General features: G+C 39.2%; 1 protein-coding gene across 6 annotated transcripts in view; it reads left to right on the top strand.

Annotated features, from left to right (window-relative positions):
* The window catches only part of CDKL3 (cyclin dependent kinase like 3), a 138,606-nt gene that overhangs the window by 38,667 nt on the left and 72,853 nt on the right, over positions 1-27,086 (top strand). For 5 of the 6 annotated variants that reach the window (XM_063705904.1, XM_063705903.1, XM_031010699.3 and 2 more), the window contains 6 exons: positions 10,512-10,624; positions 12,896-13,035; positions 19,996-20,084; positions 23,664-23,817; positions 23,925-24,253; positions 25,688-25,781. In XM_063705904.1, the coding sequence (XP_063561974.1) occupies positions 10,540-10,624; positions 12,896-13,035; positions 19,996-20,084; positions 23,664-23,817; positions 23,925-24,253; positions 25,688-25,781 (891 nt within the window). In that variant the 5' untranslated portion in view covers positions 10,512-10,539. Of the gene's footprint in view, positions 1-1,702; positions 1,823-10,511; positions 10,625-12,895; positions 13,036-19,995; positions 20,085-23,663; positions 23,818-23,924; positions 24,254-25,687; positions 25,782-27,086 lie in introns of all 6 variants that reach the window. The other variant, XM_063705902.1, reaches the window with a different exon arrangement.

Below are 27,086 nucleotides of genomic sequence, written 5' to 3'. Positions count from 1 at the left end.
AAAAACCCTAAAAGAAAACCTAGGCAATACCATTCAGGACATAGGCATGGGCAAAGACTTCATGACTAAAACACCAAAAGCAATGGCAACAAAAGCCAAAATAGACAAATGAGATCTAATTAAACTAAAGAGCTTCTGCACAGCAAAAGAAACTATCATCAGAGTGAACAGACAACCTACAGAATGGGAGAAAATTTTTGCAATCAATCTATCTGACAAAGGGCTAATATCCAGAATCTACAAAGAACTTAAACAAATTTACAAGAAAAAAACAACCGCATCAAAAAGTGGGCAAAGGATATGAACAGACAGTTCTCAAAAGAATACATTTATGCAGCCAACAGACACATTAAAAAATGCTCATCATCACTGGTCATCAGAGAAATGCAAATCAAAACCACAGTGAGATACCATCTCATGCCAGTTAGAATGGCAATCATTAAAAAGTCAGGAAACAACAGATGCTGGAGAGGATGTGGAGAAATAGGGACACTTTTACACTGGGAGTGTAAATTATTTCAACCTTTGTGGAAGACAGTGTGGCAATTCCTCAAGGATCGAGAACTAGAAATACTATTTGACCCAGCAATCCCATTACTGGGTATATACCTGAAGGATTATAAGTCATGTCACTATAAAGACACATGCACACATATGTTTATTGCGGCACTATTCACAATAGCAAAGACTTGGAACCAACCCAAATGTCCATCAATAATAGACTGAATAAAGAAAATGTGGCACATATACACCATGGAATACTATCTAGCCATAAAAAAGGACGAGTTCATGTCCTTTGCAGGGACATGAATGAAGCTGGAAACCATCATTCTCAGCAAAATATCACAAGGACAGAAAACCAAACATCACATGTTCTCATAAGTGGGAGTTGAACAATGAGAACACATGGACACAGGGAGGGGAACATCGCACACTGGGGCCTGTTGGGGGCTGGGGGCCCGGGGGAGGGATAGCGTTAGGAGAAATACCTAATGTAAATGACGAGTTGATGGGTACAGCAAACCAACATGGCACACATATACCTATGTAATAAACCTGCACATTGTGCACATGTACCCTAGAACTTTATAGTAATTAAAAAAATAAATAAAATTAAAAAAAGAAAGGAGGAAATGATGTTAAAAATGAAGCCTGCAGCAGCAGACCATTCACATCAACTTGTGAGGAAAATATTTATCTTGTTCATGCCCTAATTGAAGGGGACCATTGCCCTAATTGAAGGATGATTAATAGTAGAAACAGTAGCCAACAGTATAGACATCTCAGTTGGTTCAGCTTACACAATTCTGACTGCAAAATTAAAATTGAGCAAACTTTCCGCTTGATGGATGCCAAAACCGTTGCACCCAGATCAGCTGCAGATGAGAGCAGAACTTTCAATGGAAATTTTAAACAGGTGGCATCAAGATCCTGAAGCATTTCTTTGAAAAACTGTGACAGATGATGAAACCTGGCTTTACTAACATTATCCTGAAGACAAAGCGCTGGCTACCAAGAGGTGGAAGTGGGCTGGTCAAAGCAAAAGAGTCCAGTCAAGACCAAAGGTCATGGCAACGGTTTTTTTGGGATGCTCAAGGCATTTTGCTTGTTGACTTTCTGGATGGCCAGAGAATGATAATATCTGCTTCTTGTGAGAGTGTTTCGAGAAAGTTAGCCAAAGCTTTTTTTTTTTTTCTTTCAGACAGGGTCTGGCTCTGTCACCCAGACTGGAGTGCAGTTGTGGGAACTTGTCTCACTGCAACCTGTTTCGTGGGCTCAAGCGATCCTCCCACCTCAGCCTCCCGAGTAGCTGGGACTACAGGTATGTGCCACCATGCCCAGCTACATTTTGTATTTTTTGTAGAGATGGGGTTTCACCATGTTGTCCAGGCTGCTCTCGAACTCCTGAGCTCAAGCACTCTGCCTGCCTTGGTCTACCAAAGTGTTGAGATTACAGGCATGAGCCACTGCACCTGGCCAAAAGTGAGCCAAAGATTTAGCAAAATAAACGTCTGGGAAAGCTTCACCAGAGTGTCCATCTCCACCATGACCATGCTCCAGCTCATTTCTCTCATCAAACAAGGGCAATTTTATAAACATTTTGGTGGGAAATTATTAGGCATCTACCTTAAAGTCCTGATTTAGTTCCTCCTCATTCTTTTTTTTCCTAATCTTAAAAAATCTATAAAGGGCACCCATTTTTCTTCAGTTAATGATGTAAAAAGGACTACATTGATATGGTTAAATTCCCAAGACACTCAGTTCTTTAGGGACATACTAAATGGCTTGTATCACTGCTTACAAAAGTATCTTGAACCTTATGGATCTTACACTGAGAATAAAGTTTATATTTTTATTTTTTCTTAGAGTATCATTATTATTATTATTAATTTTTTTTTTGAGACAGGGTCTCACTCTGTTGCCCAGACTGGAGTGCAGTGGCGCGATCTCACCTCACTGCAATCTCCACCTTCCAGACTCAAGCAATTCTCCTGCCTCAGCCTCCCAAATAGCTGGGATTACAGGTGTGTGCCACCATGCCCAGCTAATGAGAATAAAGCTTATATTTTAATTTTTATCTTTTAATTCCATTATCATGAACTTTTTGAAGTCCCCTCGTATAATTGCTTTTTAAAATTGATTAACAGCGTGGTGGCTCATGCCTGTAATCCCAGCACTTTGGGAGGCCGAGGTGGGTGGATCACGAGATCAGGAGATGGAGACCATCCTGGCTAACATGGTGAAACCCCATCTCTACTAAAAATACAAAAAATTAGCCGGGCGTAGTGGCGGGTGCCTGTAATCCCAGCTACTCTGGAGGCTGAGGCAGGAGAATGGCGTGAACCCAAGAGGCGGAGCTTGCAGTGAGCTGAGATTGCACCACTGCACTCCAGCCTGGGCGACAGAGCGAGACTCCATCTCAAAAAATAAGTAAATAAATAAAATAAAAAATTAAATTAAATTAAATTAATTAACAGAAGAAAAGAGAAAATTCTGCATTTATATTGCCTTTTATAATTACATAATTACCTTTACCAGTGCTCTTTGTTTTTTCATGTAGATTTTTTATTTTTTTGAGACAGGATCTCACTCTGTTACCAGGCTGGAGTGCAGTGGAGTGATCGTGACTCACTGCAGCCTCAACCTTCTGGGCTCAATCAATCCTCCTGCTTCAGCCTCCCAAATAGTTGGGACTACAGGCATGTGCCACCACACCCAGCTAATTTATTTTTTTGTAGAGACAAAGTCTCACTATATTGCCTAGGCTGGTCTTGAACTCCTGGCCTCAAGCAATCTTCCCACCTCAGCCCTCAAATGTGCTGGGATTACAGGTATGAGGAACTGTACCTGGCCTTCCTGTGGATTTTTACTGTCTGGGGTCACTTGCTTTCACTCTTAAGAACTTCCTTCAGTATTTCTTGTGAGGTGGATTGGTTAGCAACAAATTCTCTGAGTTTTTGTTTATTTTGGAAAGTCTTACTTTCACCTTCATTTTTGAAAGATATCTTTGCTAGATATAGGCGTTTTTGTTGAGAGGTCTTTTTTGAGCACTTTTAATTGTTGTACCACTATCTACTGGTCTCCATTGTTTCTATTAAGAAGTCTGTTGTTAATCTTACCAAAGTTCTCTTGTAAATCTTACCAAAGTTCTCTTGTAAGTGATGATTTGTTTTTCTCATGCTGCTTTCAAGATTTTCGTTGTGTATGATGTGTTAGTTTGTGGATCTCTTTGTGCTTATTGTTCTTGGAGTTTGTTGAGCTTCCTGTATTTGTGGATTATTGTTTTGCAATAAATGTGGGCAGTTTTTCTCCATTATTTTATAAAATATTTTTCTATTCTCCCCACTCATTTTTGTATTCCCAGTATACATATTTTGGTGTTTCACATTTCTCTGAGGCTCTGTTATTTTTTTCATTCCTTTTACCTTCTATCCTTCAGCTTACATAATTTCTATTGGTCTTGTCTTCAAGTTCATGAATTATTTTTTCTGCCTGTTTAAATCTACTGTTGATTTCCTCTCATGAATTTTTAAATTTCACTTATTGTACTTTTCAACTCCAGAGTTTCCACTTGGTTCTTCTTTATACATATATACATGTAATTTATATCTCTTGATTGATATTCTGTTAATATTTGATGTGACACTGTCATTATACCTTTCTTTACTTCTTTAATCATGCTTTCCTTTAGTTCTGTGAACATATTCATAATTGTTATTTTGAAATATTTTTCTGCTAAATCCAACATGTAGTTACTCATATAGGCAGTTTGGGTTGCCTGCAGTTTTTCTGGTGTATGGGTCATCTCTCATAGATTTCTTTGCATGCTGTGTAATTTTTGTTGGAACTTGAACATTTTAGATAACATACTGTGGGAACTCTGGGTATGGGACCCCTCCTTCTGGGACTTGTTACTGTTATTTGCTTGTTTGTATCATGGCGACTGGCTAAATTATTTTCATGGAGCCAATACCCCCAGCCCCCCAACCCACACACACAGTATTAAACCTCTTTAGTTGCTCCTCAGGGAGGCACAGCTTTGGGTAGGCTCACAGTCACTCTGAGATGACAGTGGTATTGATAGGTTTATCTTCCTTTCTTTCCCTGGCTACTCCTAGCTGTTAAACTCCACTCATTGATAGCTTTGTGCTCTATTATTTTCAACATTGCCTTGGGGCTTAAATAGCTCTACAAACTGTTCCAATCAAATTGTGGCTCCTTTGAAGGAGTAGTTTCTGTGCTCAATATTTAATATTTGTCCTGGCCCCAGGAAAGCATCTCCTAACTGTGTTATTCCATGGTTCTTTCCCACAAGCTAGCTGGCCTATACGCTAGACTGCAGGTTCATTAAATTGATAAATCTCCACCCAGTTGTCTTTCACCACATTCTGTACTGTGGTTGAGAATACCTTTAGGCTGGAACTTCTCTACACTCTGTTGCAAATGATGTCAATTCCTTTGAAAGGGATTAGGAGCCATCTAATTTATGGCTTGGTTCTTCCCCCAGGCAAAATCTCTGAGCCCAGTTTCTGGATCTGGGTTGAATTCATGGCAATTTTCTCTCTAAGTTATACTGTTGCTCTTAAGAGGTGACTACTTAGTGAGATATGGAGAGCAGCAACCTGAGGTCCCCTCAGCTTGCTTCTCCTGGCATGAAACCTCTGCCTTATGGGTGAGGCAAGTGCAATTTGGGCCCCAGTATTCTCTGCACTGCATTCAAGGTAGAACCATTGTTCCATGAACAGGGGCTGGTTGGAAGAGTGTCTCCCTCCTCTTGACACTAATCACCCAGAACTTAGCCTCAGCAACAGGCAGCTGGGAGAATAATGAGAAATGGTGAAGTTCCACTCCTCCTGGGAAGAAAGCTCTTCAACTGGGAGCTGGAGGAAGAGGGAGCCCTTTAGTGGAGTCTTTGCCTCACCAGGCAGAGTGGGGAAGGAAAAAGTTGTCTTGGTTCAAGTATCACAGACTCATCTTTCTTATACTGAATTGCATAGTTTTTAGAGGATAAATAAATCTTCATTTTATGCTTAGCCTCAGGACTATAAGGACTATGTGTGTGTATATATATACATATATATATATGTATATATATACACACACGCTTTAAGTATTTGTGTTTAAAAAAATAATTCTGAGGCAGGAGAATCGCTTGAACCCAGGAGGTGGAGGTTGCAGTGAGCTGAGACTGTGCCACTGCACTCCAGCCTGGGCAACAAGAGTGAAACTCCATCTTAAAAAAAAAAAAATTTACTAGTTTCAGTGATAAACTAATAAAAGAGTAAGTCAGGTGATCTCTTCACTGTGTCATGCTAGAAGTTCATACCTCTGTTTGTTTTTTTTAATCCTCCCTTACCCCTGCATGTTAGACCTAAGCTTTTTTGGATCTACTTTTCCTGATCAAGGCTCGAGTCTAATACCTTTACTTTCCTTAGTAGGTTAATTTTGTTTTCGTTTTTTCTATTGGACAGCTCTTTTTCTGCAAAATGTTGTGGTTGAAGTGAAGAGGAGAGGTTTTCTCTATAGCTAACTAGGACTTGCTTGTATTTCAGAAAATAGGGGATCCCTTTAAGATTACTGCTGCAGTGATAATTAACTAGACATGGTCTGTCTTCTATTGCTCTTTGAAAGGCCTGCCTAGATAATGCTTTAAATTTCTGCAGATAATGGCTTACCTTACTAAATTGTACTGTGAAATTTCAGGTCAAGCTGGGGAAAAGTGAACTGCTTTGTGTAGGAATATTTTTAGTGTCTCTTTTGGTAGTGGAGGAGGTGCATAGAAATTGCATTCTGTGGAGAGAGTACTTAAAAATAATTACCTTTGGCAGGGTGCAGTGGCTCACGCCTGTAATCCCAGCACTTTGGGAGGCCGAGGCGTGCGGATCATGAGGTCAGGATATCGAGACCATCCTGGCTAACGCGGTGAAACCCCGTCTCTGCTAAAAATACAAAAAAAAAAAAAAAAGCCGGGCGTGGTGACGGGCGCCTGTAGTCCCAGCTACTCGGGAGGCTGAGGCAGGAGAATGGCATGAACCTGGGAGGCGGAGCTTGCAGTCAGCCGAGATCGCGCCACTGCACTCCAGCCTGGGTGACAGAGCGAGACTCCATCTCAAAAAAATAATAATAATAATAACAATAATAATAATAATAATAATAACAACAATTAACTTAAAGCTTGAGAGTTTTTTTTAAATGCAAAAGGTCATACCTTTATTAGACATCAGAAAGATGCAAACTTATATCACAAGGTGGTACCACTGTATAACCACCAGAATGGTTAAATTGAAAAAAAGACAGTAAATACCAGTGTAAGTGGAGCAGTTAGAACTCACATAACACTGGTGGGGAAATGTAAACTTGTACAATCTCTCTGGAAAACTGTTATTAAATAACAAAGCTTAACATACACATATGTGTATTCACCAAAAGATCCAAAACTTGGTCTTAATTTTATTTATTCTCACTAAAACTTATTAATATTCATTAAATTCTTAAAACTTGTGAAATAAGCAAGCTTATAAGTTACTATTATATCATCTATGGTTATAATGTAGATCTGAAAAACTGTATGTACTATAATTAATTCCATTATTTCTTAGGTCATTATCTAGCAGTATACACACATGCATACACATACTTCTCCATCTCCTTCCTTTTGAACAGAAATAGGAACATACTATATACATAGTATAGAATCTTGGTTTCCCTCCCCACTCTTCTTTATTTACTTATGAGACAGTGTCTCATTCTGTTTCACAGGCTGAAGTACAGTGGCGTACTCATGGCTCACTGCAGCTTTGATTTCCCAGGCTCAAGTGATCCTCCTGCCTCAGCCTCCAAAGCAGCTGGGACTACAGGCATGAGCCACCAAGCCCTGCCACTTTTTATTTGTTTATATTCAGGGACTTTTAGACCAGTTTTAGGCTCCAGAAGAATTGAACAGAAAGTGTAGTTTCCTTATGTCCCCTCCACCCTACTCCACACATTTCTCTATTACTAACATCTTGTATTAGTGTGGTACATTTGTTACAATTGATGTACCAATATTGAAACATTATTAACTAAATTCCATAGTTTAGAGTTTACTCTGTGTTGTATTTCCTGGGTTTTGATAAATGTATAATGTCATGTATCCATCATTATAGTATCATACAGAATAATTTTATGGTCCTAAAAATCTTCTGTGCTTCATTTTTATTCTTCCGTCCCTCTCCCAGAACTCCTGGCAGTCATTGGTCTTTTTACTGTTACTATACTTTAGGCTTTTCCAGAATATCATATAGTTGGAATCACATAGTATGTAGCTTTTTCAGACTGGCTTCTTTGACCTAGCAATATATATTTAAGGTTCCTCCTTTTTTTTGGTGTCTTGACAGCTCACTTCTCTTTTATTGCTAAATAATATTCCATTGTATGTATGTACCACAGTTTGTTTATCCACTCACCTATTGAAGGACATCTTTATTGCTTCCATGTGTTGGCAATTATGAAGCAAGCTGTTATAAGCATTCGTGTCCAGGTTTTTATGTGGACAGAAGTGTTCTACTCACTTGGGTAAATCCCAAGGAGAGCAATTGCTGGGTCGTATGGTAAGACTATGTTTAGCTTTGTAAGAAGCTGTCAAATTGTCCTCCAAAGTGACTGTATAATTTTGTGTTTCTACCAGCAATGAATGAGAGTACCTGTTGTTTGCCATCCTCACCTGCATTTGATGTTGTCAGTATTTTGGATTTTAGGCATTCTAATAGGTGTGTAGTGGTATCTCGTTGTTTTAATTTGCAATTGTCTGATGACATATGATACTGGGCATCTGTTAATATGCCTGTTTGCCATCTGTATATTTTCTTTGGTGAAATGTGTATTCTTATATTTTGCCCATTTTTTAATTGGGTTATTTTCTTATTGGATTTTAAGAGTTTTATGTATTTTGGATACAAGTTCTTTATTATTTTGCAAATATTTTCTCGCAGTTTGTGGCTTGTCTTTTCATTTGCTTAACAGTATCTCTCATGGAGCAGAAAAGTTTAGTTTTAGTGAAGTTCTACCTATCAATTTTTTCTTTTGTGAATTATACTTTTGGTGTTGTATCTAAAAACTCATTACCAAACCTAAGGCCATCTAGATTTTTTCCTATGTGATTGTCTAGAGGTTTTACAGTTTTGCATTTTATATTTAGGTCTATCATCCATCTTGAGTTAATTTTTGTGGAAGGGATAAGGTCTGTGTCTAGATTCAGTTTTTTGTATGTTCCAGCACTATTTGTTGAAAAGACTGTCTTTATTTTATTTTATTATTCAATTGCCTCTGTTCCTTTGTCAAAAATCAGTTGAGCATATTTGTGCAAGTCTATTTCTGGGTTCTTTATTCTGTTCCCTTGATCTATTTATCTATTCTTTCACCAATACCATACTATCTTGCTTGTTGTATAAAACATCTTGAAGTCAAGTAGTGTCAGTCTTTGTTCTTTTTCAAATTGTGTTGGCTATTCTGGGTCTATTGCCTCTCCATATAAACTTTGCAATCAATTGTCAATATCTACAAAACAATTTCCTAGGATTTTTTAAAATTTACAGATTAAATTGTATGTATTTATTGTGTACAGCATGATGTTTTGAGGTATATATACATTGTGAAATGACTAAATTTGGCTAATTTACATATGTGTGTTACCTCACATAATTATCAATTTTTAATTTACTGGGATTTTGTCTGGGATTGTATTGACTCTACATAAAGCTTGGAAGAACTGACATCTTGACAATATTGAGTCTTCCTATTGATGAACATGGAGTATCTCTCCATTTATTTAGATCTTTGATTTCTTTCATTAATGTTGCTTTTTTCACTTGACAATTTATCTTGGAGATCATTCCATTTCAGCACATATAGATAGACCTACCTCATCAATTTTTTTTTTTTTTTTTTTTTTTTTTGAGACGGAGTTTTGCTCTTGTTGCCCAGGCTAGAGTGCAATGGCACGATCTCGGCTCACCACAACCTCCACCTCCCGGGTTCAGGTGATTTTCCTGCCTCAGCCTCCTGAGTAACTGGGATTACAGGCATGTGCCACCACGCCCGGCTAATTTTGTATTTTTAGTAGAGACGGGGTTTTTCCATGTTGGTCAGGCTGGTCTCGAACTCCTGACCTTGTGATCTGCCTGCCTCGGCCTCCCAAAGTGCTGGGATTACAGGCGTGAGCCACAGTGCCCGGCCAGACCTCATCATTTTTAACAGATGAATAATATTTTATTGTGGGGTTGTACAAAAATTTTCTTAGCCATTCCCTTATAGGTGGAGGTCTAGGTTGTTTCCAATCTTTTTCTTCTACGAACAGTGCTGCAGTGAAATTCTCATATAATTTATATTTGTGCACACATGTGAGTATATCTTAGGATAAATTCCTAGGAATAAAATTGTACAATCAAAAATATATACAATTTAAATTTTGGTGGCTTTTGCCAATTTTTCCGCCAAAGAAGTCATATAAGTTTACACTCCCAGAACAGTACTTAGGACTATTCCTTTCCTATAGCCTCACCAATATAGCAATTACCAATTCTTATGAAGTCGGTATATGATCTACAATAAAAACTTACAAATGGGCCAGGCATGATGGCTCACACCTGTAATCCCAGCACTTTGGGAGGCTGAGGCGGGCAGATCACGAGGTCAGGAGTTTGAGACCAGCCTGGCCAACATGGTGAAACCCCATCTCTACTAAAAATACAAAAATTAGCCACATGTGGTGGCACACGCCTCTAATCCCAGCTACTTGGGAGGCTGAGGCAGGAGAATTGCTTAAACCCGGAGGTTGCAGTGAGCTGAGATTGCAGCACTTGCACTCCAGCCTGGGTGACAGAGCAAGACTCGGTCTCGAAAAAAAACAAAACAAAACTTAAAAATGATACTACTTGTTTCTTTAGCCTTGGCCTTCTTTAAACATATTTTTAAGAATATATTTATAAATTTCTACATGAAAAAATGATTTTTTTTTCCCTGATCTGTTTCAGACCTGTGGATATCTGGGCTTTGGGCTGTATGATCATTGAGATGGCCACTGGAAATCCCTATCTTCCTAGTAGTTCTGATTTGGATTTACTCCATAAAATTGTTTTGGAAGTGGGTAGGTATTACTGAAATAGCATGAGTTACATGTCTAAAATAAATATTGCCAGATCAATTCTGCTTGATTTTCAAATTTAGCTTTTCTGTGTAAGTACAGGGAAAGCATATTGTTTTGATAGATGGCAGCAGATGGGTTCCTTGGGCTGATAAAGAAGGCAGAAAATTCTCTGCTTTTGCAAATAATATTTTCTTTGCTAGGATGCAAATAGCTAAGCCATATGTTGATGGTTGATGCTAAGAAAAATAGTACAATAGGAATGTACTTTAATTTGTCTAAAAGTTGTTTTTAAATTAGGCTTCTACAAATATCTGTACCTCTATATAAGGACTTTAAATAGTAGAGTTGAGTCAGATGCTTTTTTAAAGCACTTGGAAATAGAAAAGTAATTATTTACTCAGAAACCACCCTTCTTTTTAAAGAAAACAATAATAGACAGCCAGATAGCTAAATAACTTATTCAAGAACATATTTGATGAAGGCTGGGCATGGTGGCTCACACCTGTAATCCCTGCACTTTGGGAAGCCAAGGCAGGCGGAGCACCTGAGATCAGGAGTTGGAGACCAACCTGACCAACATAGTGAAACCCCATCTCTACTAAAAATACAAAAAAAATTAGCCAGGTGTGGTGACGAGTGCCTGTAATCCCAGTTACTCAGGAGGCTGAGACATGAGAATCGCTTGAACCCAGGAGGCAGAGGTTGCAGTGAGCCACGATCACGCCACTGCACTCCAGCCTGGGCAACAGAACGAGACTTAGTCTCAAAAAAAAAAAAAAAAAAAGTTTGATGAGAGTTTAATTATTTGATGATCTGCTTTGGCCACCAAAACATTATGATAGTTAGCCTTGAATGTGCTATTTCAAGATTTGTGGGTTTTTTAAATTTTAAATTTAATTTTTTTTTTTTTTTTTTTTGAGAGGGAGTCTCGCTCTGTCGCCCAGGCTGGAGTGCAGGGGTGCGATCTCAGCTCACTGCAAGCTCTGCCTCCTGGGTTCACGCCATTCTCCTGCCTCAGCCTCCCGAGTAGCTGGGACTACAGGTGCCTGCCACCACACCTGGCTTTTTTTTGTATTTTTAGCAGAGACGGGGTTTCACTGTGTTAGTCAGGATGGTCTCGATTTCCTGACCTTGTGATCCACCCGCCTGGGCCTCGCAAAGTGCTGGGAATACAGGCATGAGCCACCGCGCCCGGCTAAATTTTAATTTTTTTGAGACAGGGTCTCACTTTGTCACCTGGGCTGGAGTGCAGTGGTGCAATCATGGCTCACTGTAGCCTTGACTTCCTGGGCTCAGGCTGAGTGGCTGGGACTACAGGCACGTGCCATCATGCCCGGCTAATTTTTGCATTTTTAGTGCAGCCGCGGTTTTGCCATGTTGCCCGACTCGGCCTCCCAAAGTGCTGGGATTACAGGCGTGAGCCACCATGGCTGGCCAAGATTTGTTTTTTATTATTTGTGGATGAGGAGCTTGAGGAGCTCTTTGTGTGGTGGGGAAGATATGCATAAATTTGTAATTACAGGATTATGAGGAAGATACTATGAACAATTCTAAAAACAGTGAAATCTGGATAATTACTGATTTAAGAAATAGTTTAGAGCCTTAAGACACCTCACATTTTTGTGTCTTTTAAGAAGTTCTGGTTAAGAGATTAATATTAGAAGGAACCTTAGATGGTGGGGTTTAATCCTATCATTTCACAGGTGAGAAAACCAAGCACAAGAAAGGAAGAGATTTACCCAAGGTCACAGAACTAGTTATAGCAAAACTGCTAGAACTTAGTTCCCTCCACTCATATTTATAGTTCTTTCCATTCTGCTACTACTCTCTAGCCTTGTTTCTTTTTTTGCAATATTTTGATTTCTACATACCTTTAATATTTTAGCTGTTTTGAGTAAGGTTTCAATGTATTTTGCTGATGAACACTTAATAGTAAAATCATTTGGATACCCATATGGAAATGCATAAAAGTTGGAATGTGCATTTTCTGATAGCATTACATATTATGTCTTATAGTTTGGGAAAAGCAAATAAACCTGGTGGTTTTACATCTTCTGTTGCCTGTGGGCTATCAGCAGATAACTGACGAAACCTCAGTTTTTTATGACATATTCAGATAGTTTTTATTTAACTTCAAAAAATTAAAAGACATAATTCACATTCTTCCTTGTATCAGTTTTTAGTAATCTAACATAGATCACATAGCAATTTGATTATTTTGATTATAGACTATTTCTCTGTTTTTTAAATATACATTTTTTCTCTTTTCAGGCAATTTGTCACCTCACTTGCAGAATATCTTTTCCAAGAGCCCCATTTTTGCTGGGGTAGTTCTTCCTCAAGTTCAACACCCCAAAAATGCAAGAAAAAAATATCCAAAGCTTAATGGATTGTTGGCAGATATAGTTCATGTATGTTTTTTTTTTTTTCCTTCCCCGGAGACAGAGTCTTGCTCTGTCGCCCAGGCTGTAGTGCAGTGGAGTGATCTCGGCTCACTGCAACCTCTGCCTCCTAGGTCAAGAGATTCTCCTGCCTCAGCCTTCCGAGTAGTTGGGATTACAGGCGCCTGCCACCATGCCCGGCTAATTTTTGTATTTTCAGTAGAGACGGGGTTTCACCATGTTGGCTGTGGTTGGCCAGGCTGCTCTTGAACTCCTGAGCTTAGGTGATCCGCCCACCTCGGCCTCCCAAAGTGCTGGGATTACAGGCATGAGTCACCGCACCCAGGCAGTTCATGTATGTTGAGAAATTAAGAATTTATATCTGAGAAATTTGCATAAATTATAATACAGTTTTTAATTATCACTTTAATGAAATTCCAAAAGGATTCCTAAAGTAATGTAATCTGTAGAAAATTATGTCTTTAGTACAGAGAAATTAAAATTCATAGACTCTCAGAGCTGAATGCCCCCTAAGATAATTATGTTCATTATATTTAATTTATCTCTATTTTAATGATAATTAGGTATAAACTGAAGAAATGCGCCAGGCAGGGTGGCTCATGTGTGTAATCCCAGCACTTTGGGACGCTGAGAAGGGCGGATCACGAGGTCAGGAGATCAAGACCATCCTGGCCAACATGGTGAAACCCCGTCTCTACTAAAAATACAAAAAGTTAGCTGGGCATGGTGGCACGTGCTGGTAGTCCCAGTTACCCAGGAGGCTGAGGCAGGAGAATCGCTTGAACCTGGGAGGCCGAGGTTGCAGTGAGCCAAAATCGGGCCATTGTACTCCAGCGTGGGTGACAGAGAGAGACTCCGTCTCAAAACAACAACAAACAAAAAACTGGAGAAATTCTAAGGACTTACTATATTTATCACTACCTTTTAACATTTAGCTTAGCCGAGTTAGGGACCTATTTTTTGTACTAAAATATCTACAGGACCTCAGCAGCTGTAGTTTTAATGTTTGAAGATACACCAAGGCCAAAATCCGTCTTGACCTGGAGAAAATAAAAACATTATATAGCTCCTTTTTATTATTTTAAAATTTAAATTCTTATCTATTATTTATTATTTTTGTTTTTGTTTTTTTTTTGAGACGGAGTTTTGCTCTTGTTGCCCAGGGTGGAGTGCAATGGCGCGATCTCAGCTCACCACAACCTCTGCCTCCCGGGTTCAAGCGATTTTCCTGCCTCAGCCTCCCGAGTAGCTGGGATTACATGCATGCGCCACCACGCCCGGCTAATTTTGTATTTTTAGTAGAGACGAGATTTCTCCATGTCGGTCAGACTGGTCTCGAAGTCCTGACCTCAGGTGATCCTCCCACCTCGGCCTCCCAAAGTGCTGGGATCACAGGCGTGACCCACCGCGCCTGGCCTTTATTTGTTTTTGTTCTGTTTTGTTTTTGTAAACAGGGTCTCACTCTTTCACCCAGGTCAGAATGCAGTGGTGTCACCTCGGCTCACTGCAGTTCCGACTTCCTGAGCTCAGTTGATCCTCCCAACTCAGCCTCCCGAGTAGCCTGGACTACATGTACATGCCAACATGCCCAGATAATTTTTGTATTTTTTGTAGCGATAGAGTTGGTCTCAAACTCCTGGGCACAAACTATTGACTTGCCTCAGTCTCCCAAAGTGTTGGGATTACACACATGTGCCACAGTGCCAGTTCCCATTTAAAAAAAATTAGTTAATTATTTTTTACAGTCTCATCCTGTTGCCCAGGCTGGAGTGCAATGGTGTGATCGTTGCTCACTGCAACCTCGAACTCCTATCCTCTAGTGATCCTTCCTCCTTGGCCTCTGAAAGTATTGGGATCACAGGCATAAGGAACTGTGCCCGGTCAAAATTTAAATTTTATTTAAAATGGCTAGGTGCAGTGGCTCGTGCCTATAATCCCAGCACTTTGGGAGGCTGAGGCGGGTGGATCACCTGAGGCGGGTGGATCACCTGAGGTCAGGAGTTCAAGACGAGCCAGACCAACATGATGAAACCCTGTCTCTACTAAAAATACAAAAATTAGCCGGGCGTGGTGGTGTGCACCTGTAGTCTCAGCTACTTGGGAGGCTGAGACAGGAGAATCACTTGAACCTGGGAGGCGGAGGTTGCAGTGAGCTGAGATCGCACCACTGCACTCCAGCCTGGGTGACAGAGCGAAACTCCATCTCAAAAATAAATAAAAATAAAAGCATAAGTTTTATTTAAACTAGGTAATACATATACCAACATATTTAGTACAAAATTTATTTATTTATTTTTATTTTGAAAGTAGTAGCAAGAACCACAATTACTTTTGCACCAACTTAATATAAAAAATACATAATTATAGAAAAAATATAAAATACACAGTAAACAAAAAGGAGAGGTTCAGATTTTCCCAATTCACATGATCCAGAAAAAAATTACTATTATCAATTTGGTTTACAAACTTCTAAAGTTTTCCCAACCAAGTAGATGCATAGAAATTTATGCTTTTAAAAAGGTGTCTTACTTTACACATTGCTATGTAACCTGTTTATTTTTACTTACCAGTACATTTAAAGATACTATAATGTTAATAAATATGGAACTACATGATAGTTTTCAGTGATTGCGTAGTATTTCATTGTATGACTATACAATTAGTTTATTTAACTGATTTTGCATTTTTGGACGTTTGAATTATTTTCGATTTTCCCCCCGCTATTGGTAAAGATGTGACAATAAAATTTTTTTTTTTTTGAGATGGAGTCTTGCTCTGTCACCCAGGCTGCAGTGCAGTGGCACGATCTCGGCTCACTGCAACCTCCGCCTCCAGGGTTCAAGCAGTTCTCTGCCTCAGCCTCCCAGGTAGCTCAGATTACAGGCACACTCCACCACGCCTGGCAAATTTTTGTATTTTTAGTAGAGACGGGGTTTCACCATCTTGGCCAGGCTGGTCTTGAACTCCTGGCCTTGTGATCCACCTGCCTCGGCCTCCCAAAGCACTGGGATTACACGCGTGAGCCACCACATCCAGCCGAAAATTTTTTAGTATTTGTCTATATGCATTTGTTTTTTTTTTTTTTTTTAGGAGAAATTACTAGAAGTGGTCCGGGGGCAGGGGCTCATGCCTATAATCTTAGCATTTTGGAAGGCTGAGGTGGGAGGATCACTTGAGCCCAGGAATTCAAGACCCACTTGGGAAATATAGGGAGACCCTGTCTTTACAAAAGATAAAAAACTAGCCAGGCACAGTGGCATGCACCTATAGTCCCTGCTACTTTGGAGGCTGAGGTGGCAGGATCACTTGAGCCTGGGAGGTTGAGGCTGCAGTGAGTTGTGATTGTGCCACTGCACTCCAGCCTGGGCAACAGAGTGAGACCCTGTCTTTAAAAATATATATATTAGAAGTGGATTAAGTAAGCCAAAGGATTTATACTTTTTAGAATTTTTGATATTTTGCTGTTTTTTTCACAGAAATATTTTTCTTATTTATATCCTCACTCTAGCATTGGATATTATTATTGTTATTTGAGATGAGGACTTGCTATGTTGCCCAGGCTAGTCTTGAACTCCTGAGCTTGACCAATCGTCCCGCCTCAGCCTCCTGAGTAGCTGGGAGGTATCTTTTTTAAAATTGTATTTATATCATTACAGGAGAGAGAAACATTATGCTAATATTCATTGTCTATTTGTATTTCTTTTTTTAAAGAATCCTTAGGCCAGGCGTGGTGGCTTATGCATGTAATCCCAGCGCTTTGGGAGGCCAAGGCATGAGGATGGCTTGAGGCCAGGTGTTCCAGACCCAGCCTTGGCAACATAGTGAGACCCTGTCTCTAAACAAAAGGGTCTCTAAACATAGGGTGTCGTGATACCCACTTGTAGTCCTAGCTATTTGGGAGGCTGAGGCAGGAGGATCCTTTGAACCCAGGAATTTGAGACTGCAGTGATTTGTGCTTGCAGCACCGCACTCTATCCTGGGTGACAGAGCAAGACCCTGTATAAAAAAAGAAAAAAAGAATCCTTAACCTATTTGTCAACTAAAATATTTATCTTATTGATTTGTGAAAAAAAACACATTAATCTTTTGTCGTAAGTTTTGCAATATGTTTGCAAAACTTGCAATATGCTTTTTTTTTAAACAACTAGTATCATCCAATGATTTGGAATGCTACATTTATCATAGACAAAATGCTTATACATGTGTGGGTTTCTGTTCCATTGATTTTTCTCTTTATTCTAGAAGTAGTACAACTTTGATTTATTATTGTAACTTTAAAATACACTTTGATATCTGATGTAGGGCACATATTTTTCCTAGATATAAATTTTCTAAACAATGTTATTGAGGTATAATTTATGGGCAGTAAACTACACATACTTAAAATGTACAATTTGAAGAGTTTTGATGCATGTATACACACATGAAACTACCACCACAATCAGGATACCTAACACACACACACAGACAAACACACACACACGATACCTAACATTTCCATCACTCTCCAAAATTTCACTGTGTCCTTTTACAATTCATATTTTCTTCCATTTCTGTCCCCAGATAACCACTGATTTGCTTTCTATTCCCATAGATTAGTTTGAATTTTCTAGAATCTTATATAAATAGAATCATACAGTAGGCACTCTTTCATGTCTGGCTTCTTCCACTCAGCATAATGGTTTAGAGATTCATTCATGTTTTTGTATGTATCAGCAATTTGTTCCTTTTTTGCAGAGTAGTAGTTCATTATATGACTATACCACATTTTAAAAAATCCTTTCCCTGTTGATGGACATTTGGGTTATTTCCCATTTTTCGCTATTACAAATAAAGTTGCCATGAGAACATTCATGTTTGTCTTTGTGTGGAACACACATTGTATTTTCATTCCTCCTGCAGAAATATCTAAGAACAGAATGGCTGGGTCATGGGTAGGCATATGTTTAATTTTTAAAGAAACTGCCAATCTGTTTCCCAAAGTGTCATGTTTTACATTTTCCAAAGTAGGGCATATATTTAAATTTACTGAATTATATTCACAGAAGGACTGCCTCTAATTGTCTGCCCCTATGATTTGGTTAGACCTTTTAGCATTTTTCTTATTTTTAGTGATAGATTACCATTATATTCTAAAATGAGCACATATTTTTAACTAGTTGCAGGGTTTTTTTTGTGTGTTTGTTTTGTTTTGTTTTGTTTTTGAGACGGAGCTTTGCTCTTCTTGCCCAGGCTGGAGTGCAATGGCGTGATCTTGGCTCACCGCAACCTCCTGTCTCCCAGGTTCAAGCAATTCTCCCACCTTAGCCTCCGAGTGGCTGGGATTACAGGCATGTGCCACCACACCCGGCTAATTTTGTATTTTTTTTTTTTTAGTGGGGATGGGGTTTCTCCATGTTGGTCAGGCTGGTCTCTAACTCCCAACCTCAGGTGATCCACCCCCTGTGGCCTCCCAAAGTGCTGGGATTACACGCATGAGCCACCACACCTGGCCAACTAGTTGCAGTCTTAAAGACCTAGGTATTGCCACATCATTAAGTAGGTAATAGACTTAAATAATTTATCTATGTGAATCAATGTTTTTTATTTTGGTAAAAAAAACCCCACATAACATGGAATCTACCTTCTTACAAAATTATTAAGTGTACAGTTTGGCATTTTTAACTATATGCACATTATAGTACAGCAGATCTCTAGATTTTTTTCTGTGAATCAGTTTATGCATTTTGAAATAAACAGAAACATAATATTATATACAATTATCTTGGATTTGCTGGATTTTAATTGTGGCTCCTCTACTTATGAGATCTTAAACAAATTACTTGATCTCTCTGGGCCTCAGTCTCCTCATCTGTATAATGAGGATAATAATAATACTTACTTTGTAGGATTGTTGTTGGGATGGAAGGAAGAAAAAGCTGGAGCATTGTCTGGTATGTAGTAAGCATCAATAAAAGTTACTAGTCAGGCTTGGTGGCGTGTGTCTGTAGTCTGAGCTACTCAAGAGGCTAAGGAAGGAGGATATCTTGAGCCAAGGAGTTCAAGGCTCCAGTGAGCTATAATTGCACCACTGCACTCCAGCCTGGGCGACAGAGTAAGAACCTGTCTCTAAAAAATTTTAAAAGGCCAAGCAACAGTGGCTGTCTTCCGTAATTCCAGCACTTTGGGAGACTGAGGTGGGAGAATCGCTTGAACTCAAGAGTTCATCAGCCTTACAACATAACAAGACTCCCGTCTCTACAAAAAAGTTAACTATTATTGTTTTACCTCCTTTCACAGGAGGAATGAAAATTATAAAGCAGATGCTTTTTATTCAAAACCCATCTTCAATATTTTGATTAAAGAAATGTGTTCCATTTATAATTATTGTTATTTAACTACATGTTGATTTATTATGTACAACTTAACATTCAAAACTACCCTCCATATTTTGTTTGTTTGTTTCTATACCAAGAAAGGGAAACAGAAAAGAGCTGATTTAATAATGCGTTATTGAAAGATTTAGGGACTTGAATATTTGCAAAATGGTGTTATGATATAGAAAGAGTGCTGGATTAGGAGTCAGACAACATGGGTTAAAACTCGTGTTTGGCAAACTACTAATCATGCTTCTAGATCTGTAAAATGCAAATGATTATCCATGAACTTTCCACCTCTCAGGGCAGAAAAGGATCAAAATGAGCTAATTAATTTTTGCTAATTTCAGCAGAAACAGACTGACCTCTGTTTTGGCTAGAATCATGGGACATTTAACCTATATTAATGTTTTGCAAGTGCAAATTCCTTAGGGAAATAAACAGCCAGAACTTACTACCAGAAATTCCTGAGGTCTAATTCCATCTTTTAAAGAAGGCTTTTTGATCTGGATAATTAATTACTTCTTAATTTGTCAAATAAATTTAATTTTTACCATATGGAGCCCTGTTGAGAGCTCACTTATCATTAAAAAAAATCTTTTTCCTTTCCTAGGCTTGTTTACAAATTGATCCTGCTGAGAGGATATCATCTAGTGATCTTTTGCATCATGAGTATTTTACTAGAGATGGATTTATTGAAAAGTAAGCATTTTGAGTGAATGTGGGTTTTTTAAAAGCATTTTGTATTGGGAAATTTTACTAGCAGGAAAATTGCTGTATAGGTTACTTTTATATAACAAATATTCAGTTTAACAAAAATTTATTGAGTTATTGTATCAGGTATTGACTAGGAAGATAGCAGACTTAACAAGTGTCATGAATGAAAAGCCTAATAATAGGACGGGCATAGTGGCTCACACCTGTAATCCCAGCACTTTGCGAAGCTGAGGCAGGCAGATTGCTTGAGCCCTGGAGTTCACGACCGGCCTGGGCAACATAGGGAGACCCCTGTCTCTACAAAAAATACAAAAATTAGCAAGGTGTGGTGGCACAGGCTTGTAGTCCCAGCTACTCGGGAGGCTCAGGTGGGAGGATTGCTTAAACCCCAGAGGTGGAGGTTGCAGTGAGCTGAGATTGCACCACTGCACTCCAGCCTGGGTGACAGGTTGAGACCCTATCTCAAAAAAAGAAAAAGAAAGTCTAATAATAAAAAGTAATTGCAGCTAACATTCATTACACAGTTACCATGTCCTAGGCAGTGTGCTCTGCTCTTTACATACTACAGTTTCAGTGTCATCATAGACCAGTGATAACATTAAATAAGCAATCCATACTTCTTAGCTTTATTCCTGTTTGGACTCTGACTCAGAGAATAGTCTGGTTTTTCCTCTTCTGATGACATTCATTTATCATAATTAGCCTGCACTTCCCAAATGATTTTTTTTCTACTTATTCTCTGTTGCAGTGCCTGTTGTCTTTTTTTTTTTTTTTTTTTTTTTTGAGATGAAGTCTCGCTCTGTTGCCCGGGCTGGAGTGCAGTGGCACAATCTCGGCTGACTACAAACCTCCATCTCCCGGGTTCAAGCAATTCTCCTGCCTCAGGCTCCAGAGTAGCTAGGATTAGAGGCACATGCCACCACGCCCGGCTAATTTTTGTATTTTTAGTAGAGATGGGGATTTTGCCATTTTGGCCAGGCTGGTCTCAAACTCCTGACCTCAGGTGATCCACCCGCCTTGGCCTCCCGAAGTGTTGGGATTACAGGCATGAGCCACTGCGCCCGGCTGCAGTGCCTGTTGTTGTATCCTACCCATGAAATTGGAAGTTCCCTGAAGACAGGTGCCATGCTTCTTAGGCCCTTCTGTGCCCCACATTGCCTATGACATGCCCAGCATATAATCTGTATTACAATTTAGATTCATGAATCAGCCATATTTCTAAAAAAACACCATTTTCTATTTGGGCTTTGAAAGAAACAGGAAAAGTTTCTCATTAACTGTAAAACCATTCAGCTCGTCTTTGGACATGACGTTAGAAAGATGGACATCCGTTAAAAATGTGATGGAGCTAAGGTCAGATATGGAAAAGTCCAGGAACTGCTATTGGAGATAGACTAAATAGAAAAAAGCGAAGAGAATCCTTGAGGGTGACTAGAACTTTGAGCATTTCAGGAATTTTACTCTAAAACAAAAAATAAGGTGATATATTTTAAGTGCCATTGGCAAGGTGCTGCGGCTCATGTCTGTAATCCCAGCATTTTGGGAGCCAAGGTGGGCAGATCAACTGAGGTCAGGAGTTCAAGATCAGCCTGGTCAACATGGTGAAACCCCATCTCTACTAAAAATGCGAAAACTTAGCTGGGCGTGGGCATGTAGTCCCAACTACTCAGGAGGCTGGGACAGGAGAGTCATTTGAACCCAGGAGGCTGAGGCTGCAGTGAGCCGAGATCACACCACTGTACTCCAGTCTGGGTGACAGAGCCAGACTCCGTCTCAAAAAATAAAAGAATATGCCTGGCTCGGTGGCTCACACCTGTAATCCTAGCACTTTGGGAGGCCAAGGCGGGCAGATCACGAGTTCGGGAGATCAAGACCATCCTGACTAACGCGGTGAAACCCTGTCTCTACTAAAAATACAAAAACAAAATTAGTCGCGTGTGGTGGTGGGCCCCTGTAATGCCAGCTACTCAGGAGGTTGAGGCAGGGGAATGGTGTGAACACAGGAGGCAGAGTTTGCAGTGAGCGGAGATCGTGCCACTGCACTCCAGCCTGGGTGACAGAGCGAGACTCTGTCTCAAAAAATAATAATAAATAAATAAATAAAATAATAATAAATAAAATGAAGTGCCATTGATAAAAAATGGCAGTTATTAGCTGGGCATGGTAGCTGATGCCTGTAATCCCAGCACTTTGGAAGGCCGAAGCAGGCGGATTGCTTGAACGTAGGAGTTCAAGACCAGCCTGGGCAACATGGCAAAACCCTGTCTCTACAAAAAATACAAAAATTATCTGGGTGTGTTGGTGTATACCTGTAGTCCCAGTTACTATGGAGGCTGAGGTAGGGGATTTCTTGAGCCCAGGAGGTCAGGGTTGCAGTGAGCCATGAGTGTGTCACTGCACTGCAGCCTGGGCAACAGAGAGAGACCCTGTCTCAAAAGAAAAGATGCCAGTTATTGAATTAAGAGGTTGCTTCATATCACTTCTACACAGATGAAGTTTATTTTTCTTGGACATTTAGATATTAGGCTTTTATTATTGTGGGGTGAAAGTACCTTGAGTTCAATTTATAGAATCCTCAGAAGAGTGGGCTGGACTAGGGAAGAATTCATTCATGGGCTGATGTTTTAAAACCTTCCCAAATTGATAGCTGTAGCTGCTTCAAGGAGGGGACTTATGCAGTTCAGGGAAGGGGTGGGAAGGAAACTTTTCAGTATGGACTTTTGAACTTTGAACCACATGAATGGACTTTCTAATCAAAAATAACTTTTAAAAAGAAAGAAATCAAACTAAAACCAAAATAATCTCTCTCCAATACGAATGTATTCTGTTACATTTCTCTAGAGTAAGATTTTAGAAGTTAGTTAGTTCATTTTTAAAGTTCTATTACTTTAAAGAACCACAGCTGGGTGCGGTGGCTTATGCTTGTAATCCCAGCAACTTTGGGAGGACGAGGCAGGTGGATCACCTGAGATTGGGAGTTGGAGACCCGCCTGACCAACATGGAGAAACCGCGTCTCTACTAAAAATACAAAATTAGCTGGGTGTGGTGGCACATGCCTGTAATCCCAGCTACTCAGGAGGCTGAGGCAGGAGAATCGCTTGAACCCAGGAGGTGGAGGTTGTGGCGAGATGAGATTGTGCCATTGCACTCATGCCTGGGCAACAAGAGCGAAACTCCGTCTCAAAAAAAAAAAAAAAAGAAGAACCACAGAAAAGGTCAAAGTGGTCTGAGTCTTCCTTAAAAGTAACAGTATCTTTATCAAAATTAAAAGCAATATTTTTCTGAGTAAAGTTTGCATCGCAAAAGGAATCTAATTAGTATAAATCTATTTTGTAAAAGTTTTATATAGTAGGTTCCCATAGCATAATTTTCGAAAGATGTATCTTTAGAAGAAAGCAATTTTTATTAGGTAAATGTTGGGCCATCTCTTGACATGCATTATAATTGGCATTATTTATGCTGTAGCTGAAATATACATTAATTGATGAAATGGTTTATTCAAGATAAAATACTCCGTCTGCATATATAAGAAGATTACTCGTTGATATTGCTTGTTTTATCAGATTCATGCCAGAACTGAAAGCTAAATTACTGCAGGAAGCAAAAGTCAATTCATTAATAAAGCCAAAAGAGAGTTCTAAAGAAAATGAACTCAGGAAAGATGAAAGAAAAACAGTTTATACCAATACACTGCTAAGTAGTTCAGTTTTGGGAAAGGTAAGAACTTTGGTTTTTGTTTCAGCTAGTATAATTATATTATAGTTAGACTCTAATGACAAAAATAACTGTTATAATGACTCAGATTTTGGATGTATCTATTCCAGGAAATAGAAAAAGAGAAAAAGCCCAAGGAGATCAAAGTCAGAGTTATTAAAGTCAAAGGAGGAAGAGGAGATATCTCAGAACCAAAAAAGAAAGAGTATGAAGGTGGACTTGGTCAACAGGATGCAAATGAAAATGTTCATCCTATGTCTCCAGATACAAAACTTGTAACCATTGAACCACCAAACCCTATCAATCCCATCACTAACTGTAATGGCTTGAAAGAAAATCCACATTGCGGAGGTTCTGTGACAATGCCACCCATCAATCTAACTAACAGTAATTTGATGGCTGCAAATCTCAGTTCAAATCTCTTTCACCCCAGTGTGAGGTGAGCTGTAACAGAGAAGAAACTTAAATAATACAATATTCCTGTATAATGGTATTTCAAAGAATCGTATTCATAGTGTCTGTATGTAAACTGAACTTGAAGAAAATATATTGAAATTAAAGCTGTATAATGGGCCATTTACTGAGTGTTTCTTATGGATGCTGTAGAAGAAATTAACTTTTCTTGGCCATATAGATGTTTAAATTTTCACTAATGTCTTCTTGAAAAACCTTATTAAAAAAAAAAGACCCTTTGAAAAATGTTTTTATTTTTGAAGAGAAAAAAAGTTGGTATGTCCTAAGTTCTGGTATCAATGTGCCTTGGTATAACAAAATATTTATTTCTATATCATAGCAAATTCTCTAAGTGGAGAAAGGATAGTAAAAAAATAATCTTTCGTAAGTCAAATAGCCTTTCAAGGTGAAATATTTTGGGAGAAAAATAGCATATTAGGCCAGTTTTAGATTTAACCTCTGATACAGATTGAGAGACTGGTCCATGAGTCTGATTAATCAAGGGCAGTGTGATGGATGGTGAGGGTTTGTCCAACAAGGCAGTAAGGCCACTTCAAAATTTAGGGAGGCTACTGTCATTCTAGGGGAGGAGACTGGGTTCATTAGCCCAAGAGGATTCTAGCAGACTGGTTTGGGCCACAGGTTGTGAAGCCAGTGGTCTGCAGAGGTGAGCAAGTGGACATGTCCATGTCAGTCCAAAGGTACAGCAGGCTACAGACTGCAAGAGCCTAGTTGTTCTTGAGGTGATCCCCAAACCATGGTACCAGTAACAATGGTTGTAAGCCAGTCAGTCTTGGACAGTAAGTTCATAAATTGAGAAAGCTGGTAGTTAAGAGATCCAAATTCAGAACAGATAGAAGGGAGCAAGTAGGCCAGCAGGAGTAACCCCACAACATGCCTGTCACCACTGATGTAAACATGCACTAATTGTTCTCTGCCCTGTTACCACCTCTCTCCTAAGGGCAATTGGTAGGTAAGGACTCACTATTGCATTTTGGTACTCAGTGTTCAAACAGTAGACTTCCATGCCATAATTTATTCATTCTTGAAGCTAAAACAAAGGCATTTCGGCCGGGCATGGTGGCTCGTGCCTGTAATCCCAGCAATTTGGGAGGCCGAGGCGAGTGTGTCACTTTAGCTCAGGAGTTCGAGACCAGCCTTGCCAACAAGGCAAAACCCTGTCTCTACAAAAAATACAAAAATTAGTTGGGCATGTTGGAGCACACCAGTAATCCCAGCTACTTGGGAGGCTGAGGCAAGAGAATCACTTGAACCCAGGAGACAGAGGTTGCAGTGAGCCAAGATCATGACACTGCACTCCAGCCCGGGTGACAGAGTGAGAATCTGCCAAAAAAAAAAAAAAAAAAGCATTTCTTTTCTGGGGAGTTCTAATAACTTCTCATTCATTTTTAAATAATAGGTTAACTGAAAGAGCAAAAAAGAGACGCACTTCTTCACAATCTATTGGACAAGTTATGCCTAATAGCAGGCAAGCGGATCCAGGTCCTATTCAAGTAAGGCAAGAAGCTACACATTAAAATATGGCCTCTTTTAACATTACTTCTTTTTTCCTTTTCTCTATCTTTAGGGCTCTAATACTTTTTTGTTTGTTTGTTTTGTTTTTTTGAGACAGGATCTCTCTCTGTTGCCCAGACTGGAGTGCAGTGGTACGATCTCAGCTCACTGCAGCCTCGACCTCCTGGGCTCAAGCAATCCTCCCACCTCAGCTTCCCAAGTAGCTGAGACTTCAGGCACATGCCACCATGCCCAGCTAATTTTGTTCATTTTTTTGTAGCGACAAAGTCTCACTATGTTGCCCAGGCTGGTCTCAAACTCCTGAGCTCAAGGGATCCTTCCGCCTCAGCTTCCCAAAGTGCTAGGATTACAGGTGTGAGCCAACGCACCCAGCCTCTAACACTTCTAAAAATGTGCTTTAAGTTTCTTTTTTTCTTCCTGAGATGAAAATAGGCTATTATTTTCTAAGTCCTTTCACAATTAATTAAGTTCATATATCTTAATTTATCACAATTAATTAAGTTCATATATCTTAATTTATGTATTTAATATGTGACTTAGGCAGAGTAAGTTAAGATTTCCACCTTTGAAAGTCACAAGAAGTTTTGTTTTTTTCACTCCCAAAAAATGTTTTTAATATCTTTATGGATTAAAAACAATTGCCAAATAAACACAACTTATTTTCGCTAGAAAAAATAATCAAAATAATCAATGTAGTTCATCCCCCTCCCAACTTTTGTTTTGTTTTGTTTTTGGCTTATTTTGCATTATTCATCGCTAATGGGACCTCACAACTTTTTACATAGGAAATTGATTTATTCAAAATTGAAGCACATTGTTAATTATAATAACAAAAAACTGAAAACAATACAAACCTGTCCAAGAGCAGGTGACTAATTAAGTACATTAGGGTACATTCATACAGTGGAATACTACACATTACATTGTGGAAGAGTGTTCATTGACCTAGACAAGATTTTATGATCTGTTTTCAAATGAACGAAAATCTGGTAACACAGAATATTTCCCAGATGCTGGATGTGCAATACATTTTTTCCTTTGGGTTTTCCCAGTGTTTACAAAGCATATCATTTTCTAGGTAGATAAAGAAGTTATTAAGAAAATGAACTGAAGCAATTTGTTCAAAGTCAGAGTGCAGTGAATAGTATTAAAAATGAAAAGTTAAGTTTGTGGTTCTGGCCGGGCACAGTGGCTCTCACCTGTAATCCTAGCATTTTGGGAGACTGAGCTGGGAGGATTGCTTGAGCCCAGGAATTTGAGATCAGCCTGGGCAACATAACGAG

The sequence above is a fragment of the Gorilla gorilla genome, chromosome 4 (genome assembly GCF_029281585.2).
Source record: "Gorilla gorilla gorilla isolate KB3781 chromosome 4, NHGRI_mGorGor1-v2.1_pri, whole genome shotgun sequence".
Lineage (NCBI taxonomy): Eukaryota > Metazoa > Chordata > Mammalia > Primates > Hominidae > Gorilla > Gorilla gorilla.
The sequence above is the reverse complement of the archived record's forward strand: the minus strand, read 5'-3'. Positions and strand labels throughout refer to the sequence as shown.